Source organism: Hibiscus syriacus, unplaced genomic scaffold (genome assembly GCF_006381635.1).
Source record: "Hibiscus syriacus cultivar Baekdansim isolate YM2019G1 unplaced genomic scaffold, ASM638163v2 tig00110462_pilon, whole genome shotgun sequence".
NCBI lineage: Eukaryota > Viridiplantae > Streptophyta > Magnoliopsida > Malvales > Malvaceae > Hibiscus > Hibiscus syriacus.
This window is the reverse complement of record NW_024062747.1, coordinates 1,161,237-1,177,276: the sequence shown is the minus strand read 5'-3', so window position 1 is coordinate 1,177,276 and position 16,040 is coordinate 1,161,237. Positions and strand designations below refer to the sequence as shown.

At 36.0% G+C, this 16,040-nt stretch overlaps 3 protein-coding genes across 5 annotated transcripts; all 3 read right to left on the bottom strand.

The window, feature by feature from the left end:
• Nucleotides 1-70: 70 nt before the first annotated feature.
• On the bottom strand, nucleotides 71-8,450 carry LOC120127026 (epidermal growth factor receptor substrate 15-like 1). 3 transcript variants are annotated; one of them, XM_039145035.1, is made up of 14 exons: nucleotides 8,074-8,450; nucleotides 6,349-7,531; nucleotides 5,059-5,274; nucleotides 4,738-4,964; nucleotides 4,343-4,417; nucleotides 4,018-4,089; nucleotides 3,825-3,923; nucleotides 3,611-3,682; nucleotides 3,413-3,527; nucleotides 2,600-2,668; nucleotides 2,130-2,427; nucleotides 1,829-1,949; nucleotides 1,101-1,400; nucleotides 71-962 (listed from the first exon to the last, which is right to left on the bottom strand). In XM_039145035.1, exons 1-14 carry the CDS (start codon nucleotides 8,209-8,211, stop codon nucleotides 453-455), a joined length of 3,495 nt encoding a protein of 1,164 aa, XP_039000966.1. In that variant the 5' UTR covers nucleotides 8,212-8,450; the 3' UTR covers nucleotides 71-452. The 3 variants fall into 3 exon arrangements, with proteins under 3 accessions (XP_039000966.1, XP_039000967.1, XP_039000965.1); XM_039145036.1 differs by having other exon boundaries at nucleotides 71-893; nucleotides 1,170-1,400; nucleotides 8,074-8,449; XM_039145034.1 differs by having other exon boundaries at nucleotides 71-1,400; nucleotides 8,074-8,447.
• Nucleotides 8,451-10,390: 1,940 nt separating this feature from the next.
• On the bottom strand, nucleotides 10,391-12,216 carry LOC120126774. Its single transcript, XM_039144869.1, has 3 exons — nucleotides 12,196-12,216; nucleotides 10,887-11,956; nucleotides 10,391-10,813 (listed from the first exon to the last, which is right to left on the bottom strand). Exons 2-3 carry the CDS (start codon nucleotides 11,866-11,868, stop codon nucleotides 10,740-10,742), a joined length of 1,056 nt encoding a protein of 351 aa, XP_039000800.1. The 5' UTR covers nucleotides 11,869-11,956; nucleotides 12,196-12,216; the 3' UTR covers nucleotides 10,391-10,739.
• A 1,599-nt stretch (nucleotides 12,217-13,815) lies between these two features.
• Nucleotides 13,816-15,512, bottom strand: LOC120126971 (WUSCHEL-related homeobox 13-like). Its single transcript, XM_039144994.1, has 3 exons — nucleotides 15,180-15,512; nucleotides 14,173-14,613; nucleotides 13,816-14,060 (listed from the first exon to the last, which is right to left on the bottom strand). The coding sequence occupies exons 1-3, from the start codon at nucleotides 15,394-15,396 to the stop codon at nucleotides 13,990-13,992; spliced, it is 729 nt and encodes a 242-aa protein (XP_039000925.1). The 5' UTR covers nucleotides 15,397-15,512; the 3' UTR covers nucleotides 13,816-13,989.
• Between the last annotated feature and the right edge of the window lie 528 nt (nucleotides 15,513-16,040).

Sequence of the window (16,040 nt, the reverse complement as noted above, 5' to 3'; positions counted from 1 at the left end):
ATCAGGACAAAAAACAAACATTCAACACACATATATATAATGAAAGAAAAAGGATTACTATCCAAAAATAAAATCAAAACCATAAGAAGATCAATGAGTGCATGAAAAATGAGTTTATACAAATTTTACGTTTCATATCGCATACAATGATTTATCACCGACTATTTGGAAACAACATTCCGTAAGTCCAGACCCATCCATAAACCAGGAGAAAAACCACTAAAACTACAGAAACTAAACCAAAAGACGGGAACTGTATAAAGATGCAGGGAAGAAAATAAAAAGACTTTGGCACAACCACTCCTTTATTGAGTCACTGTATATACTAACAAAAGAATCAAAGCCGCCGAACAAGAAACCAAAATCTCGACCTACAAGGCATGATAACGCGAAACACCCCTCAGCATCCATTTAATTGCATTTATATTGTATTATATCATATTTATTTATACCTAAAAAGCACTCCATTTATCGGAATCTCTCCTCGGCGTCCGACTCTCCAGTGAAGTCTTAAATGGCCCTGTTGACCCAAATGGATCATTATCATCAAATGATGCAAACTCGTGACTATGATCAAACCCTGTAGTGCTTCCAATGGAATCAAATCTAGACAGTGATTTATCAGGTTGATCACGTGCGTTAAATGAGTCAAACCTCGATGGGGGAAACCCATAACCCTGATCAAAGTCTGTTGAGCTGCGCATGGAATCAAACCTGTCGAAGCTGCGGGATTGAAACAATCCACTGTCTTGCATGTTGAATGAATCAGACCTAGAGAAGCTGTCAAATGAATGAGCTTCTGATCCTTCACCAAAACTCTGTTGGGAATAATGGTAAGCGGGGGTGCTCGGAACAGAATCCGCAAAAATAGAAGAGCCCTTCCCCTTGAACATGTTATCCGCATAGGCAGGAGTGCTCGGAACAGAATCTGCAAACAAGGATGAACTCTGACCCTTGAACATGTTATCCGCATAGGCAGGAGTGCTTGGAACAGAATCTGTAAACAAGGATGAACTCTGACCCTTGAACATGTTATCCGCATAGGCAGGAGTGCTTGGAACGGAATCTGCAAACAAGGATGAACTCTGACCCTTGAACATGTTATCCGCATAGGCAGGAGTGCTTGGAACAGAATCTGCAAACAAGGATGAACTCTGACCCTTGAGCATGTTATCTGCATAAGCAGGGGTGCTTGGAACAGAGTCTGCAAAAATAGATAAGCTCTTCCCATGGATCACGTCACTAGCGTTTGCAGGGGTGCTCGGAACAGAATCAAAAACAATCGGACCTTTCCCTGGGAACAAGCTTTCTGTTTGCGAGGACTGTGTTTTTATGGGCTTTATATTGAAGCCACCAAGACCAAACAAAGAGTCATCATCATGCCTCTCAGGATCCATCTCCTGCAAGAGAAGTTTTCTTTAGACCAATTTGCGATTCTCAATAAAATCCTGACAAATCTTTTCAAGAAACAAACATCTGTTAAGAAATATATTGAAATCAAGACAAACGAGAGAAACTTTGACATTCAAGGAAAGAGAAAATAATATAAGGTTGTCTTTGATAAACTAATTTGACACTAAAAGGTCCTGAGATATTAAACTAGAAAGTTGTAGGCATACTCAGCCTTGGACAAAAGACCGAACAAAAGGATTTTCATCATAACTGAAACATAATTCTTTTTCATTGACAATAGAACTGAAACAACTAAGTTACTAAGAAAACCAATCTGAATAGAGAAAATCAGTTTCATTCTCTTGATTTGGCTTCAGAAAGAAAACAACCTGCAATTTAATCTGAATGAGTGCTGCAAGACTAAAAATCCACTTACCTTGCCATGTTCATTTTCAAAGCCCCAAACTTGATCTGTAAACTGAGAATCAAATTTTCCCCAGCTAGGTCCATCAAAACTCTTGTCCTCCGAAAATAAAGATTCAGCACCACCCTGATCACTGTAAAGGTATATCACCAATTGGTCAAGAAACCTTAAACCTAAAACATCAAAGACAAAGGAAGAAAAAAGAAAACAAATCCCTACTTTACAACCATTTGCAGGTTCACTGCTTGCAGAAAATAATGCAAGAGGAATAGTAGCTTGAGAACTACATAATACTGCAAACTAAACAACACACCTTCTAGATTCTTTAGCAAGAGCTGAGCTATCAGTGTCATCAGTTTTCTTGGCGTGGGGAGAACCATCAGCACTACTACTTGTCCCATGGGAATCCTGGAATGCTTGAGATTGCTTATCAGTTGTAACAGCCTGTTTTCCAGATGGAGTTTTTGCCAGGTCATCGTCACTTTGGTCAATTGCTATGTCTTTGTCAGGGGTTGCAGAAGCTGTTTCTTTTTGAACTAATGAAGATTTTGGTTTTGGAGGGGCTATGACATTTTGCACATCAAGTGTGAGCTCCTTTACAAATGTGAATCCTACAAGGAGAATCAAGTTATGATTCATCAGAATAGAATACAAATTAGACTATTCAGAAGAAAGTAGCATATCAAATTCTATACATATTGTTAAGTGCATGCCAAATATTATTATATAAAGGTCAACAAATAATGGGTTGGACATCAAAAGATATGCCCTACAAGCACATACCTTCATCTTCAAACTTGTCCCAATCTTCATCCCAATCTGCTGCACCTTCTTGGATTCCAGGTTGCCAGCCTTAGAAAGTTGACAATAAAGTGAAATCTTTAGGTATATGCTTATATAAAAACACATAAGATTAGCTGAAAAATGAAATGTTCACAAAAAAAAGTATCCTGAATAAGAAAACAAATCCAATAAAAGCTCTCTAGACATCTTAAATTTACCATCTTGAAAAAAGAAAATGAGGGGAAACCTTACAACCACATTCAGCAAAAATGCAGATTAAAAAGCAAATAAAAAAGTGTGACATGATTACATTGGTAACATATGATAACTTCTGGAGGAGATTAAAAAGAAATATTTGCCTCGAGTACACAGGTCCTCCCCCAATCATTCTTATCAACACACCACATTCTCTTCAAGATCTATTCAAATTATTATTTATCCCCTCCAAACGATGTGGTCATATCTTAACATTTGCCCTCGATCTGCATTCAAGCTTTCTAACTCTTTTTTTTTTGGTCTCCAATTCAACCTTTTACCCTGTGCAATAGTTTGCTCTATCCTTCTAAGATATGCATCCCTCAATTTGTGTCCTAAGTCGCCATACCTTATTGTCTATGGGAGCTGTCCAACTTGGGGACGGAATATCCACATCTATAAGTTTGTCCTTCTTTTACTAAATGTACACTCTATATACTCCATCTTTGATTAGCTCAAGCTAAACCCCCGAGTTTCTAGTGATTTGTCTCCAAAGCATAGGGGAAAGCCCATACATCATAAAATAATTATCACACGCATAGACAGTGGAAATAATACCAAATGGAAGCTCAACCAGTGAAGTCGGTTTAGCTCGTAATCCATATTGTTTGCAACGTTCATTAAGAGATTTCACTAATTCCTCCAGACTTGATTGTATTTGATTAGCACGCTCCTGCACAAGCCAACAGAAATTACGCTCTTACATACATGTTTCAGTATCCATGACCAAATCTAATTATTTACAAATAGATATACCTGGAGAGCTCCATCCTTATTGTCTCCTTGTTCTATTTTGACTATTGCCTGATACAATTCCATTTTTTTCTCCTGCAAGTGATTCAAGTCAATCTGACAGAAATTTCTAATGAAAGCAAAGCACAAGAAATTTTCAGCAAAAGGAAATTGAAGCTTGGCCATCAAGCCAATCAACCATTAGCTATCACTCAAAACATAGAAAACTCCTAAATACCTGAATATCACGAAATGTGGACTCCTCAATGGTTAACCTAGAGGCTACATCTCCAGACAGCCTGTACTTCTCTTCATACTTCTTCGCCAATGCTTCAACCTGAAATACAGGATAATTCAACTGCTCAACAACAAAAAACACCACGGGGAAAGTAGAATTGAATTGTGGAACATAGAAATAAAAGGCAGTGTACCTCTCTTTTGTCAGCAGAGGCTCTTTCAGTAATCTCATTAAGTCGATTGTCACATCTGCTTTTATATAAAATCTATTGCCGAGTGGCAACAAGTGGAAATAAAAAGGGCAACAAATCAATGGTCTGAAGATGCAACATCAAAGACAGCAAAAATTATCCATTTTAACAAGAATTTAGTTCAAAGATGATTCCCGTCTAAGGCATTCTTATGTCTTTAGCAAACTAGCATTACAGAAAGCAGGGTTTTTTTAATCCCAAAGAGGTCAACTGTAATTGAATGATGAAGGCCTTGCAATAATCATAAAGTCAAAAGGAGCTTACTTACAAGTTCTTGCATCTTAGCACGAAAGAATTCAGTCTTTGCTCTTGAATCTTGTATCTCCTTTTCCAGTTCCTCAACCTTCAAAAAGAAAAATGATGCTGACTCAAATTTCTACAATAGATAATACCATGCACTTCAGACTTCAGAGACAATAAAGCCTAAAAAGAAAAGAAAATGGTAACAGTTAATATAATATCACATTTCACAAGCAATTGCCTAGACTAGGTTACTTTAACCATCTCTCGGAATAGCGAAAAATGAAGATGAACTAACCGACTTCATACATGGCAGCCCTACACCTGAGATGTCATCTATAGCATTGATTGGGAAAAAGAAGAATAAAAATAAAAGAAATTTCATGGGAATTCTCATAGAAAGTCTCAGAGAAGAGGAAATGCCTTTCTATTAGCATCTGTTGCCTCTTTGAACCTTGAGTTAAGAGAATCTTGCTCCTCCTGGCTAAGTTGATCTACAAGGTTCTTCTCCAGAACTGGAACCTTGGACTTTTGCGGAGCGGGTGGCATCTGTGCATCAGTCTGAGAAACTGACACTGGCCTTGGTGGTCTTCCCCTAGCAGAAGGTAAAAGTGGCCGTGGAGCAGTAGTAGCTTGTGGTTGCAGGAAACCTATAAAAGATGTTTTGTAAAAGGAGATTTATCCATGAAGAAAACACGGAAAAGAAAAATACGGCATAAATATGACACAATAGGAAAACAATACCATGAGCAGGCCCCCAAGCTACATTTCTATATGGAACTGGAGGGTGACCAGAAGTGGATGGAGTCTCATCAGATACGAGAGTACTTGGGAGCACTGAAGGAAGAGGGCGGCCTTCTCTATAGCGTTCCATCAAATAAAGAGCAGTACAAAACTCTCTCAAAGAAAGCATGCTGTCATTATCTCGATCAGATAGGTCCCACACCTGCTTTAAGACCTCTGAAACACCAATAATAATTTCAGAATGACCATTGTGTCATAAGGTGGCACAGCAATTGCCTTATAAAAGGAACACAAAATTATTTCTGAATTTAAGAGAGCTATAGGATTCTAAAAATGAGCTGTAACTGCTTACACGGAGAAAAAAAGGTTAATGTAGTAAAAAAATTAAAAATAGAAAAGAAATGAACCAAACTGGTTTCAAATACATTAAATTGCTAACTAAATATTCAATGAAAATAATTTGTTAAAATGGTTTCCAAACTGAGTAACCAAAGGGTATGAAGGAAACACACAAGACGCACAAATCATTGAATGTTCTTAATGATTGATCAATAAAACTTCTAACAATAAAATTGATTAATGTAAACCAAAGAGATTAGCTTATCTTTAATAGATTAAAAATTCATCAATCAATAATAGATTTCATTATTTTACAAGCACCCCTACGGCCCTACCAGCTTACCATGTGTTTAAGAATAACTGCGCTTCAAATTTTAATATTTCTTTATTCTTCATTTTGAAATTTTCAAAAGAAACAAAGAAAAAGTTTACACACAAAATCTACTTCTCTATGACCTACAATTGGCTTGGGCTCTATTACTTCAACATGAACTCTTGTTTTCCATTGGTCTCACTATCATGATTTTCATTTTACCATGTTTCTGTTTCATCAAAGTTTTTAGTTCACTTCTACCATGAATACCTGTCATAAAATTTGAAAGATGCTAAAAATTTTGTTTCAGGTTTTAAGGAGAAATTCACTCTAAAGAAACAAAAAGAATAGTCCCAAGATTAGAAGTACTTGTATAGGTAGTGCCTGGAAAAAAGCTATGTCCATTGATAGCTCATCTTTCTACTTAAAGGTAGTTAAAAAGATTGTGACTAACTGTTCAAAAAAGTAACTAAAAAACATAATACAAACTTAATGCTCTGCCAGTTATATCCATGCAGAGTCCACATGATCTATTGCACTATCACCATAAGATTTCAAAAATAAGAAAATATTATCTTAACCAACACAATTGAGCTACTAGATGATAAACCAAAAGCTGACAGTCGCTCATAGCCTACCTCTTGGAAGCCTCCAGCTTAAGAACAGATTGCGAGCCTGATCACCAGTAATTTTTCCATCTCTATCAGTGTCAACTTGTACAAATACTTTTGTATACTTTTGTATATCAGACTGAGTCATCTTTGGCCATGGGGGCTGAGACTGAGTTGATTGACCAGAAGACAAGTTCCCAGGTCCAGCGGGAAACCCAGTTGAACTAGATGCAGCATTGTTTTGAGCTGCAGCCTGCTGGTGCTGTCTCCCTGTTGGATGACCTGGGTGATACTGGCCGCCCACAGGTTGTTGAGAAAGTGTACCCTGCAAAGACTGAGCTGGGCTTGACTTTGCAAAAGAATGGGGCCCAGAAGCTGGAACAGAGGTCAATGAGACAATGGAGTCAGTTGCAGAAGATGTGGTTGCCAAAGAAGTTTGCTTTGATTGCGATGAAGTTGTAGAGAAGACATCACCAAAAAGAGAATCAGAGGTAAATCCATTTCCTGAAACCGCCAATGCCTTGGAATCCCCTGCTCCTAACTTGTTGGATGGTATGGATGAATCTTTCGGTTTTGGAGCAGAAGAGGATATCTGCACAGGGGTTGCTTGTGGTATTGGTTGCATAGATGGTGTCAACCCCGAAGCTGTAAGTCCAAATCCTTGGCCTTCAGAAGGACTAGCACTTCGGTTTTGAGCTTGGTTACTGATACCCGTTGAGAATCCACCTGAGCTTCCACTTTGCCAATTAGTTGAGGAGTTTGATGTTGGAAGACGAGGAGGAGCGACCATGTTACCACCTCTCAGCACGCCTTCTGCAGCAAGTGCTGGTTGTATTTGTGATGAAGTGACGGGAGGCATGGCTTGAGGTGGCCTCACAACTTGATTTTGCAATGGTTGGGCATACTGCTGGTTTACACCCAAATTGCCAAGACCAGGTGCCCCATTGAGGGCAGAATTTTGGGAAGGCACAGATGAGTTGCCACTGGACTGCGAAGTAACTGTTGCTACCCTTGGGTGTGGTGTAGGTGTGGCGGCAACGTTTATTTGTGGAGCAGGAATCCTAGCTGAAGCAGGACCATACAGTGCAGCTTTGACCATATCTGGTGTCAGATCTCGCTTACTTTGTGCCGCAGTTACAAGTTTAAGGGCATTATAAAATTCTTGCCTACCAAGATAACCCAGTTTCTTCTGGTCAGCATACATCCACACCTGCACGGAACAGAACATAAACAAAAACACGACTAGGAAAAAAGCCATGTTTCCACATACTAAGATCTCCCTACGCAAAGCAGATACAAGAATTCTCGGGTTAAAAAAACTACCAAAACCCTGCTTCTTGTTTCAGATTTCAACAGATTTGACAGTTAAAAGGAAAGACAGAAAATCACTAACAATTACGAATTCAAATCACACACTGAGCTGTTAAGATTAGTGTAAACCCTATGTCAATTGTGTGTTTTTCATTATACTTTTCTCTCAATCGCCAGTTAGTTTGCTAGCATCTAAAAGCAACAGATTGAAAGGAAAAGATTCCACTGAGCAGTTAAGCGATCGATTAGAGCCAAATCTGAAGAACTCCAACATTTTCAATAATTAATAGCACCTAACCCTAATAAAATAGAAACATTGTAAATTTGGCGGAATGAAAGAAAGAAAAAAATCAAATCTGATTTATGCCTTAGGAGCCACCAAAGAAGAAAGGTAAGTTGTCAATATGTATGAAAAAATACGAACGAGAAGACGGAAATGACCTGAGCAAGAACTTGTTTGGGCAAATTGGAGCCTTGAAAAAAGGCAACAGCCTCGGCTCCACTGATCTGGCCATCGCCGTCCAAATCCGCCTTCCTAAAATAAGCATCGAACAGATCGGTCTGGTTTTGCGCCGCCATTCTTCAATTTCCAGTCAACCCGAATATTTTATGCTGGAAATTGAATTTCAATCTGTATTCAAATCCACGAATAGCTGAAACAAAATCGAAATAATAACCATAGACCATTCAGTTCCACACTTGAAACATGGAACGTGAAACCTGAAAGGTCGATGCCAAATACGATGGAGAGTTGCCTGCTTTTTCCCTTGTTTTTTTCTCTTCTTTTTTATGTCTATCTTTTTTTTCCCTTTTGGCTTTCGTTGTTTGTTGTTTCAGCCCCAGTGCACCGGAGGAAAAAAAATGGTCATGATAAAATTATTAGTAAAACTTTTTTTTAATAGATAAAATTATTAAAACTAGAATATGTGTCCCCTGCGGGAAAATATATATTAAGTTTAAAATTTATTATAGAATTTATACATTAATATATATATATATATATATACCAAAAATTATTTTTTCATCTATTCTCATTATTATTACATCATGTATAATTTTTATAACTAAAATCGTTTATTTTACGTTTTTTATTTACATTTATATTTTTTACTAATTAAAATCATTCATTTTACTTTTTCACATTTAATTTTTTATGGGTAGTTGATTATTTAAAAGTTATAATTTATCAAATATATATAAAAAACGAGTTTAAAGATTTCAAATAATGAGTTCATAAACAATGTAATAGAAAGGATTCATAAAACAATTTATTATTATTTATATTTTAAAAAGAATAAATTTATCACGTATATGTATGATATACATAAATAAAATATTTTATACAAATATTATTTTTTTAAATTATTTAATAAATAATGATAAGTAGGATGATAAGATATTTGTATATAAAATTATTTATTTCGTTTTTAATTAGAAAAAGATAGCATTTCTTCTCACAACTGATATCAGTTAACCAATAAATAATATTAGGTAATTTAATTATTAACAAAAGCTAATGTGCAAGTTAATTAAGAATTGTGGGCGGTTACATGCTAATGAATTATAAATATATTTTAGGAAAAGTTTAGATGACATATTAACAATATATTATTTTTAAATAATTTATGATTATTTGTCTTTTTGTTAATTGAGTTTTCTGCCCATTAACTTGTCATGAGCCGGACATATACCGTGTTGAAAAAAATATAAAAATACTTTTTTATAAATTATTAATTAAATTTAAGATTAATTAATTACCATTAATATTACCGACTGTCCGATATTGGATTATGTTGCAAGCAACGTCGTCGGGATTATATTACTGAATGCCCCAGTAATTCTGGTTTTGGATAGTTATTTGACAGCCAATTAATCACACCTTCCTCCTTCCATTTCAAGTTAATCTTTTTTTTTTCTTTCATCAAAGAAAAAACTAAGCGATATTCCGAGTTACTTAAAATTCTAATAGCAAAATATATTATAATTGTTACTCAAAATTTATTACATGTTTAAGCATATTCGAACCTATATAATCTTTAAAAACACAATAATATTGACGATGATATTAATTGAATTAAAATTTAATCAACTGTAGATTTTAGCCGTCGTTTATTAATTTAATTTATATTCAACTGTTTTAATCGATTTTCTAATTTTATTTTTTAATCTTTTTAGTTATTAAGTCACGGGCTTATTTAATTTGCTTAATCATCAAATAGCATTAATCCATTAAACTCGATTTGTGTTAGACCAAAGTTGTATAAATTAGGTTTCATTCAAGTAACATAGACAAATAGGTTAAGACTTGGTTAATGCTGTTTAATTATGGGTTAATGATTGGTTAAATTAAACAATTGTTTGATAGATAATTGATTAGTCAGATTAGTTGAAGTTAGACTTACATATGTATAAACTGAAACAGAATAGAAAAAAGGGAATGGACAGCACAGAGTAGAATGCAGATCAACCCACTTGCCCCAGCTGGAAACATGTGCACAGACCATACGTAAAATCACGAAATTTGGAAGTTTGGCTGAACCACTTTATAATTACAATAACTTGTTCGAATCTTTTACCATTTTGAATGACTCCTGTTCACACTAAACCGGGTTTTCGTGGACAAAACCGGGAAATTACATGTCGAAACGTTTGAATTCCATCAAAAAGACATTATCAACTTCAAAAAACTCGTTAGATAATGAATTATTTGTGCATCCAATAAACAACAATAAGGGATTAAAGTTTCAGTACATCTATTGCTGAAAAAGGAATACCAAAGGCATTAAAGTTTCAGTACATCTATGTATCGTCCCAGAAAGCAGGATGGATACGCAAAAATTAACCAGGAAAGAACCATCTAATTCTTATTGCATTGCATTCCTCTTTATCTCAACTTCAATTATTGGGTGTTATTCTATTTCAAGGCAAGCAATTGGAGCATTCAAATGTACATTCTGCCAAATTCAACTTCCTTACAAAACCAAAGATAAGCAGAAAAAGATAAAAGTGGAGTAAAACTCATTTCTATAAGAAGAGAATTGAGAATCCTACCTCAGCTATTGCAGCTCTAAAATTGTAGCCAAACGGTACGAGAATCGAACCGATCACTACGATTGCATGACTTTGCTTTGTTCGATAAATGCAGGGGCCTTGAAATCCTGGTATTTCCACATTGGTGTATCTTCAATAGAAATTAAACCATCAGCAGAGAGTTCCAGAGGAAAACACGGGCTTAACAACAACGGTCGGATTACCCATGTTCTTTTCCATCAACGGGGAGCTCTCAGTAATCATCTCTTCCTTGTGATTCACTCGATCCCTGTAAGAACAAACGCTCAAGGGCAACTTCTTGAGCTTTAATGTTCCCCTCTTTTTACCGGAAGGATATGCTTCTTTGCAAGCTTTTTCCTTTGAATAACCCGATTCTGCTTCACCATTATCCAACACCGACTGCCCCGATTTTCCTTCATTGGCTACCTTTACATGCTCCCTAACCAAGTCATCAGAATTGATTTCGGCTTCCATAGTACTTCCATTGCATGTGGAAGAGGGGCTTCCTCTCAACACAATGCCCCCATTGGGGACCTTTGTGCTCTCAAGAGTTGGCAAGCTCTTAGGCCTTTTGTGTTGATGACCTTTCCATTCAGAAATTGGTGAACCTTTTGAGATTCTCGAAGAACGATTGATTGCTCGGTGCAACCTTTGGGCTAAATCTTCATCTACCCTAGAATTCTCAATCGGTTGGTGTTTTTTGTATAAGACTTGAACTGGGACATGCTTCTTGATCTTATTCTTTTTAAGGTATCTATCCTTACTACCGGCATCTTCAGAAAATGTAGCTACCATGTCCAATGCACTCTTAGCCGCAGCGATAGCTTTAGCTGCAATTGCAGCCTTCTCCTCTGCTGCAGCTCTGGCAGCTTCAGCAGCCTTGGCGGCCGCAATAGCTGCTGTTCTCGAGGCCTCGAAAATCTCCTCTGGAGAAAGGTTAGGGTTATTCAAACGGGGACTCAATAAGTTATTAAGATGAGCATCAACATCACTTGATGACGTAGCAGATGATGGTGAAGGTGGTGAAGGAGGTGAAGGAGATGAAGTGGAAGAAGCAGCTATTGGCTGATCTGAAGTGGCATTTGCATTCGAAGCCTGTTTCTTAAAACCTGCCAACAGGCGCTTCCGAGGAGGCAAAAGGACATCGGCATCCAAGTGATTAATTTCACAAATGTTAGCCTCCATTAAATCCAGCTTATTATATGATCTGAAGTACAAGAGAATGAGTAAATTATTTACAAGGATAATCCAACCGCTCAAATTCACATTGATTCTATAACATCAACAATCATGGATTCAGTGTTAAATGGTAAACAAAACCCAAAAAGAAAATCTGAATTATAAGGCCAAAAAACAAATAAAAAGAATCCCAGATAAATAAATAAATAAAAACCCAGTTTGGAAATAGCATAAATGCGAGCAGGTGATCATTGAAAGATGCTTCATTCGTTGATAATGACATAATGAATGAAAGCCTGAAAACCCTATCTAAAGATTCTTTTGTAGAATTACCAGTAAAACCAATGGAAAATTTGATGATCTCGCAATTACCATGAATAGCCAAATTGAAATAGGAAGGCTGAGCGATTAAAACAAAGACACAGAGGCAAACAACGTAAATCCGGGGTTTGTAGAGGGATGATTACGATGTAATATAGTAATAGTATTAGTAATGAAAACGATGAGATGTAAATGAAAACAAAGAGGGAATGTAAAATGACTGAATTTTGATTGAAATACCTGACTATATGTATATATCCGGAAAATAAAGAAAGTAGTTTTGTTTTAGGATTGTAGATAAAGATAGAGTTGAGGAGATAGCAATTAGGGTTTGTTTTTGTGTGGGGAAATTTGAAATACCAAAAGGTATTTCAAGGTTCTGGAGATAAATGGTTTCCGGGCCGAAGGAGGTACAGGGAATGAGAAAGTGAAGGGGATGATAAAATATAAAGGAATGATAAAATATAAAGATTGATTTAATCTGAGGATGAGATTTTTGGATTTTCATTTCTATTTTACCCTTAAATTTTTCTAAGGATAAAAATGAAAAACTAATTAAGAAAATAAAGTCTAGGTAAGTAAGGTATGTAAGTATATGGGAAATTCTGTCATAAGTCCTTAATATACGGTTAAAAAAATGCGTTATCGGAAATATTATTATTTTTTAACATTTTCGATAAAAAATTACTGGAAACATTATTTTTTTACTTAAAACATTAATATTTTTTAATATTTTCGGTAAAGTGTCCAATATTTACATTTCTAATAGAAAAAATAATATTTTAGGTAGCGCTTTACCGGATATGTTAACAAACCCGATAAAGCGTCCAATAATAACATTTCTGGTAGAAAAAAATAATGTTTCAGGTAATTTTTTACCATAAATGTTAAAAATAATAATAATATTTCCGGTACCGCCTTTCCTTAGTCGTATATTAGGTTGTCTGACGTGAGACTTCCCCGTAAGTATATTTTGTTTTGTAATCACATGGATTTGATTTGTTAATTAATTTATTTAAATTGACGGATATAAAGATTTATTATAAGATAATTTTATTAATTTATTTTATTTTAGGCATAACATAAAGATTCAAACATGATAATGCTTTATCTTGCTAAACTAATAATAATTAATAATATTAGTGTTGGAACTTCGTAACCCGAATTTCGTCTTAATCCGACTCAGAAAGTTTGCGACATGACTCAATCTGTAAAGAAATAAAATTGAGAGGAAAAAATGAATATATGTGTTGGAAGCAATGGTCTCCGTACGTTAGGTATTCCCGTTTTTTCTGACAACTGTTCATCTCTTGCGTCATTCCTTAGAGATGTAATATAATCTAAGCATGAATCGATATCCAAGCAATTGATCAACTAACTGTGTCCCGTTAATGTTTTTTCTATATATATATAATCTCTTCATTGTTTATTTATTTTGTGACCATTTATGTATCTACACAAATTTATCCAACCAACATATGTTAAAATGTCCAAAGTTCAACTATCAAATTCAAACCGAAGAATCATCAACTAAGGCAAAATCAAGCATGATCCTAGTTTCAATGAACTCGCCAAAACATTCATGGGGTTCCTTCTATCAACAAAAAGAAACAAAGACAAAACACAATGGCACACTACAGAAATCATACTAAGAAGTCTATTTCCAGCTTAACTGGCTCATCTCATGTTCAAACTACAAGTATTAGCTTTACTATGTTAAGCATGGTCGTGTTCCATGATTAAACCGAATTCTTCGTCTCCACTGTCGACCCTAGCCCACCAATCCGAGTCTCACCCTGCCATGCGTTAGTCTTCTGCCTGGTCATAAATATTGTAGTTCCCCGGCATTCCCATTTTTCCAGACAGGTGTTCATCTCCTGCATCATTACATAGGGATGTAATATGAAACCAGTGCTTACAAGCTAGCAGTAGCAGAACTGCAGAATCGACCATGAACAGCATCATTTAGATAGGAGTCTCGGTGCTTACCATCGTATGCATTTGGATTGGACATGACACTCAAGAAATGCAATTCGGGGGATATCTCAAGGTTCTGGAAGCACAGATCTTCAGCACTTGGTGCATGGTTCTGCTGAGAGAGAAGATTCTTCTTTTCATTCGGTGACTCTACTTCCGTCTCTTGTTCTGATTCAGCATTGTTGGATGATGACCCCAGTTGCTTCCTTTTGGACCGAGCCCGTCTATTTTGGAACCAGTTATAGACATTCGTTTCGGAAATTTGCCCATGCTGGATCAGCTCCGAGGTTATCTCTTTGATATTTTGCTTGCTCGGAGTTCCAGTCCCCTGATCGAAGATACGTTCCAGAATCTGGAGCTGCACCGGAGTCGGTGTCCACCGCTGTCTAGCCGTAATTTTGTGCCCAGCAGATGCCATTAAAGGGTCGCAATACAGGTTTCCCAGCCTGCCACCTGCGAGAGAGACGATCAAGCATCCGAGTTAAACAACATAACCATCATTTCCCAGAAATTCAAAATTGCTATGAAGGTTAAACAAAAACATATTCACATACAACACCGCCCATCAATTGTTAGGAGACAACCAAAGAAGCTAGACTAAGAACATCCTTGTCATTAAACAAATCAGAAAGTGGATACTAGAAGAATCAATCATTGGCAACCTCAAAAGTAACAAAAGTAGTTGGCCCTATCTTATTTGAAGAATCATTGTTCTTCACAAAGAAAGCATTAAATGGGTATTTTAACTCACAAGAAATTGACCCAAGTGAACCAAAGCAGTGCTGATTGACCCAAACCAATACAGAAGAAAAGTCTTCTATCAAAGCCAATGCCAAGCCATTTCCACCATCACTTAGAACACAAGATCCAAGTGGAAAAAAGAAAGACCTTTGAGCAAATTTCTTTTAGATGATGACAAAAAGGAAGAGAAAAAGGCCATGATATGAGATGAGAGAAGCCATAAATAAGAGCTTGACAAGCATATAATGGATACAAGGGGGAGAGGATTAGAGAGAGGCCTGCAAGATCTTGCTGGGCGGTGAGATTCTTATGCATCTCAACGAGCTGCTCGCAAATGGAGGCATAAACAGCAATTTGGTTCCTGAGAGTCTCCAACTGCTCATCGGTCATCACTTTGACATACATTACTCCACCATTATTCACATTTACATTCACGATATCTCTCTGGGTTTGATTCTCTTGATGACGTTCTTCACCTTCCCATTCCATTCTCATGATTTTCTCTTCTTTTAATCTTCACTCGTATCATAAAAAAATCTATCTTGATTTCTCTTTCATGTCTTTGTTGGGAGGAAGGGAAAGTCAAGTGGTTGCTCAGTGCTCCTCACCAAATCAAAGGAATAGAAAATAAATAAATAAATAAAAGTACAAAAGGTGAAAGGATAAAACTTTGAAAAGTGGTGAAGAAATGGACAAACAGAGAAAAAAATCGTTGGCTTATGGCGCTTGACGGTGCTTAATGCGCTTCTCGGCTTATGTTGGCAACAAGGCATGTTTTTTTCTTTGACTTTGACTTGGAATTTTTATTTGGGTATTTACTTATATTATTAAAGTTTATTTAAAATGCTTATATTAATCCTTCTAGTGTATGTATATTGTGGCTTTAGTCCTTGTACTCTAATTTTGTAATTTTAGTCTTTGTACTCTAATGTGAGTAAAAAAGTTTGGTACCAATATAAATGTAAAGAATGAACAAGTTAAAGGACTAATATAATTATAATAATTTTACGGTTTTATATTTGTTGCTTCCTAGTGATTTCAAGTTTTTTTTATGATTATGTGATATAATTATAACATTGAATTATGATATTATATATTTGAAAATATAATTGTTTGTATTTATTATTCTGAAAGATATT